Source organism: Anas acuta, chromosome 3 (assembly GCF_963932015.1).
Source record: "Anas acuta chromosome 3, bAnaAcu1.1, whole genome shotgun sequence".
In the NCBI taxonomy this organism is placed as follows: Eukaryota; Metazoa; Chordata; class Aves; order Anseriformes; family Anatidae; genus Anas; species Anas acuta.
This window is the reverse complement of record NC_088981.1, coordinates 58,492,401-58,497,808: the sequence shown is the minus strand read 5'-3', so window position 1 is coordinate 58,497,808 and position 5,408 is coordinate 58,492,401. Positions and strand designations below refer to the sequence as shown.

At 39.5% G+C, this 5,408-nt stretch overlaps 1 protein-coding gene across 13 annotated transcripts in view; it reads right to left on the bottom strand.

Moving 5' to 3' along the window:
- Positions 1–767: 767 nt before the first annotated feature.
- Positions 768–5,408, bottom strand: part of MAP7 (microtubule associated protein 7) — a 110,539-nt gene continuing 105,898 nt past the window's right edge. For all 13 annotated transcript variants that reach the window (XM_068677320.1, XM_068677313.1, XM_068677318.1 and 10 more), the window contains 2 exons: positions 3,265–3,491; positions 768–2,575 (listed from right to left, as the gene is read on the bottom strand). In XM_068677320.1, coding sequence (XP_068533421.1) covers positions 2,565–2,575; positions 3,265–3,491 — 238 coding nt within the window. In that variant the 3' untranslated portion in view covers positions 768–2,564. The remainder of the gene's footprint in view (positions 2,576–3,264; positions 3,492–5,408) is intronic.

Below are 5,408 nucleotides of genomic sequence, written 5' to 3'. Positions count from 1 at the left end.
GAGCTGAATGACACAGCTACGAATGAAACTCGAAGATCTCAAACTTCAGGCCACCTCCTTAGGTGATTTTAGATCATTTACCAAAAAGAAAATTAGTGCAATACTTTATGTCCAGTGGGATACGTAATGACATTAGAGTCTGTCCTCTATCTAATTTTCTTAGATATTTAATTGCAAACATTACTTCAAGGTCGTAGCAAGAAAGAAAATAACAAAGCAGTCTTCCTCAGGAATAAGGAGGTAAGAGATGTGTAAATCAAACAAGCTAGTGGTGGATAGCCCAGGAGTTGTGCTGTAATGACCAATGTTGCCCACTCCCTGAATGTCACCCACATAAGTATCCGTTTTGTTGTTCAGATGTGAGCAAGGAGCTGAGTCTCTAAATAATCTAATAACTCCTAAATAATTATACATTATTTTTACTACAACCCAGTTCAAAAAACATACAAGAAATGAATCAGACTCTTCTCTATACTGCAAACAACAAACCATGTGTTGTAAAGTCTCACAGAAGTAATCAAGATCAGCATAGCTTAAGCCTGAGCCTAAATGAATCCTCAGACATAAAACTGAAGCTAAGTCTTACCGGCTGCATCTTTGTTCTGTCCATAGTTGTGTAAGTGACCCTGCACTGGTTTCTCTTCTAGTAAAGAGATTAGAGGAAACTTAAAGAAAGGAAACCTAAGACCAGGAATAGCGAGAAGAGTTTTCCACCACAGACTGACTCCTGCTCCACCTATGCAACAAAATCAAAATATAAATAGAAGTAAATATTTCAAACAAGTTTTATTTGGTACTTACATGCTAAACATCGGTTTAAAGAAAAACTACAGATTTTGGTCACTTTAAAATATTGTGGCTATGTACATGGAAAACTAAAGAAAGCAAGAAAGGATCCCAATTAATTTTACTGTGTCACAAGCCGTTATTCAAAGTTATTCTGACTGAATGGCTGTTTTTCCCATCCGTGTATTCTGGCAGATGGTCTCTTTTTGCTTTTCCATTGTTTTTATCCCATCTCCTGTGTAAGACAAACACTTGGCAGCAGCAGAACTTCAGAAGTTCTTCAGCTTCTGTCTCAGAAGATTTCTTTTGCTAGCACAGACTTTCTGCACAGCCTGAGAGCCTAGCGCAGTGCTCACTAAGGCGAGTGCAAGAATCTTTCTGGTCCATTCTCTGTTAGCATGAACTGAAGCCTCATAGCTCCCATTTCCACCAGCCAAGGACGTACTCTTGGACTTCAGTGAGTGACACATCAAGCCCTAGTGGGTGTTTCCAACAGAAGTATCTAGTGAGCTCTGCCTGCAACAGCATTGTTTATCAAAGCATAAAAAGGTGCACGATTTTAGTGTTTAACCAACAGCAACCAAAAGTGAGGGATGGTAGGAATCGACATCAGACTAAAGAGAAAGCAACCTGCATTGCTCCTCCGATCAGTCAAACTGTAGTGCATTATGAAAATCACAGGCTACATAAAAAGCACAAACAATGACCATTTGCCATTTGCTCTGAAACGAGCAAAACCAAAAAAATCCCCGAACCTTCTTTATCATCCAAAAATCAAATAGTTCAGGTTTCACACAGTCTTCAATAGTCTGATAAGGCAAAGGAAATGTCTTCCATCATTGGGAACAGCAGCAATTTACAGGACTCGGAACAAGGTACTTCCCTGTGTGGGTGTATGTGCATGCCTGTGCATACACATCCTTTATAGGATTGTGAACATGAATGTAACTAAAAAAAAAATAAATCAAGTTTGCAGTATCATTTTAGCACATTTTTCTAATTTATTCAATTATACAATTTACTTCTTTACTGAACAAAAATTCATAAATACATCATCTAGGAGAACAATAGTTTTTCCTCTTGTCTGTGAAAAAATAACGCTTTCAAATTTTCACATTTTAAAACCTGCCTTGTTTTGTGTTTTTAGAGAAAATGTGAGAAGATCATAGTGATTCTCAATTTACAGAATGTCCCTGTAGGAATTACATTTACAAGAACCTGATACAGAAGCCTATACTTTGCCCCCATAATTAGAGTTCTCTGCAATAATATTTAAACCAACAGGTTTAAATAAAACACCTCATTAACTCTACTTGTAGAGCAATGAGGTATTTATTTTTCAAGTATTAGAACCACAAAGTGTAAAAGATTTGTTGCCAATTTTACAATTATGCCTTTTAAACCAACACCCATCTTTTTTAAAAAAGAATCAGTCCCACCACCCAAATCAGCCCATTGCTTTCAGATTCCAGTGTCTTGTATCTTAAGGAATGCAGAAATATCCATTGACTAACAGAAAAAAGCTTGTTGGAAAAAGCCATATTTAAGTAATGCACGTGAAGCATGATTTTTCTAGTGATGAAAACTATTGGAAAGGTGATCGAAGACTATTCCCATCATTTCATCTGCTGGTTTTGCTAAAGTCCTTCCAAAAAAAAAGATACTCAAGAAATCTTTAAAAAACCGGAGAGAAAAATAAAACACTCCTTCATAGCATGGAAGAAACTCCAATGACTGCAGAGATGCTTACATCACCTTTGGTTCTTCAGAAGAAATAATCAGATCACTTCTACAACAGAAGGCATCAAAAATGACAGGTCAGCAAACAGGAGCAGTGCTTACTTCACAATGCTATGCACTTACGCAACTATTTTATTACAAGATGATTTTTTTCTTATATTTTCCACCCACAGAAAAAGAAAATAAATGAGGGTAGTCCAATTTAATTTTCTATATGGACATGTTTACTTAACATCCTTTAAAAGTCACGCTTAAATTCAGAAAAATCTGTTGTGCTGCAAACCTTCCATCAGTATTCACGTCAGCAAGAACTTGATTAGGGAAGTACCCTCAGAATTGTACATAAAAGGCAGCAGCTACCTGTTCCCCTTCTGCATGAGCATATCAGATATTACATCTGCAGAACTGGAACATGAGTGCAGATCATAAGAGAAGAACAGCAGCTGTCATTGTTATCATTTCCACTTCTAAGCACAGGGCAAACATTTTCAAACAATTTCAAAAGGCAAACAGTGCAGTGCAGCTGAAAGCCCCTTTCCAGCAAAAAATGAGGGCCCATCAAAATTCACGCAGCATCTGTCTGTACCTGGCACGCCCAGCTTTACAAAGAGAAGACATGCTCCCTTCCCCAGAGAATCGGAGGTGTACAATGCTTGATCAACCTTTATCAATTAGAAGCTCTAGGGATTCTGTCAATTACAACATATTACTAATTTTAATGAGCTAATGCAAACCTACCTGCTGTTTGATGTGTTTGAACACTATCTACCTGAGGCAAAAGAGTCCCCTTATCTTCAAAAGCTAAAATTGGATTCAAAGGAATTCCAGGACTATTGCTTCCATCATTGTTCATGGCATCCAGCCGGGGAGGTTTAGAACCAATGGGTAGGTTTATGATCTCTTCAAAGTTAGCATTCTGCACAGACATTCCGTTTTCATTTGTATTTTTCTCTGGGTTGAGATTACTGAAAGAGAAACATAGGTATTTCTTCATATACTTAATCTAGAACAGAAATTTAGTCCTCGTCAAAGCAACATTACAGAAATTTAAGTTAATCCAGAGCATTTGTTTAGCCATTAAAAACAAAATTATGCTATTACCACAGCAGACTTTTTTTTACAGCACGGTACTAGGTATGCCTTCCCTCAAGCAGGCGGGGTAGTCCTTACGTTTGGCTACGCTATACCCAGCACGCCAGAGACCCTCAGCAACACTGCAGTTCTGAGAAGTGACTGGAATGGGAAGCAGTAAATAAGCAACCTCTCCAGCACAACCACTGCTATCCTGAGCCACCCACCTAATGCAGTTTATGGCCTTTCTCAGCTTTCAAAACCTTTGCTGTATTTGAATGCTACGATACCCCTCTCCTCTTACTGCAAATCAATGTAATTGTGCTTAGATAAGGTCATTGTCATTTTTGTGACTCTTTGGATCACCACCTGCCTCCAGTTTTTGAGGACCCTGTTCTACCTGCCACTTACTCAGAGAAAATACTCCTTTACCAAGTCAGTTCTCCTTTCAGTTCCTCACCTTGTCCAAGTTCCTGCAGCTTATTTACCAGATGCTACTTGACTCTGTGCTTCTCCCATTGATCATGCCCAAACCAAAAGCAGCACCTCCCAGCATCCCTCACATCACCCATTTTCCCATCTCCCATTAGACAGAGGTGCCTTTAGGAGTGAGCTCTTACACATCTCCCCCAGTCATGAGGGTTACAAGCACAGTTACGCTCAAGTTACACACACCCTCACAGTCGTGTGTCAGTCTTGCCCTCGTCTCCCAACCCGTACATTAGCTGTTGTGTTGTCAGACCCTGCTGTCTCTTCACACAGCATGCACTGCCTTGCCACGCAGGAGGAACTAAGGGGCTGCTTGGTGAACAGGATGGCGGTAACAGGACCCAAAGCTACTCCATAAGAGCATGCACCCAACTATCACTTACAAATCATGATCTTTCACAGGTGCTTCTCAAGGCCCGAAGTAGTTAGATCCCGGCAATTTTGGGTGTATGTTCCCTGTTTGGACACCACCCCTGTTCAAGCTGTTTGGAAATGCTTCAGCCACAAAGGCTCAGATGCAGTTTTCCTGTATTTAAACAAGGCTATCAGCTTCCTCAGGCCATTTCTGAATAGGTGGCATGGTTTCACAGGCTAATTTTTTCTTGACAGTACAGTTAGCAGTTTTTTTTTTGTTTTGTTTTGCTTTTAATTAGCTTGTAATTGGCATATGGTTTATTTTCATCTACTGGCTTCTTTGGTCACCAACTCTTTGCAAACAATTGCAGAAATGTTTTACAGTACTTCCCAAGAGACAGAATAATTATTGCACTTTAAAGGTGGTAACACTTTATCCAAAGCCCAAATTCCAGATTTCCTGTGAGAACGGGAAAGATTTGGTATGAAAACCAGCATGTCAGTCTTTCCAACCATCATCAGATCTTTTTCAGAAAGTCAATTCCCCTTTTTTTAATCTGTGGGTGTGCTGAGTAAACTTCAAAATGAAAAGCATGATTCACTGTGTGTGTTTGAAAGCAGACACAGAAACCCTGCTGGCTGCCAGAGAGAGACCACAAGTCACATCCCCCTTCTGTGCCAGAGTTTCACATCTATAAGATGAAAAACAGAATCTGTGAAATGCTTTAGGACCAACAAAAACTGCTCTATCATGTGTAGGTATTAGGTTATTATTCACTATAAGGTGTCTTATTACTCATTGCGTCCCCGGGTATGGCCAATAACCTTACCAGAGGTAAAATAACACAGTATTGGGAAATCTGATGGATAGGTCAGGAAAGAGGGATAAAAAGGGAACTGCTCATGCCTATAAATTAAGCAGTGTAAGTACCTCAGCAAGTACTGGGACAATAAAGAGAACTCTCTTG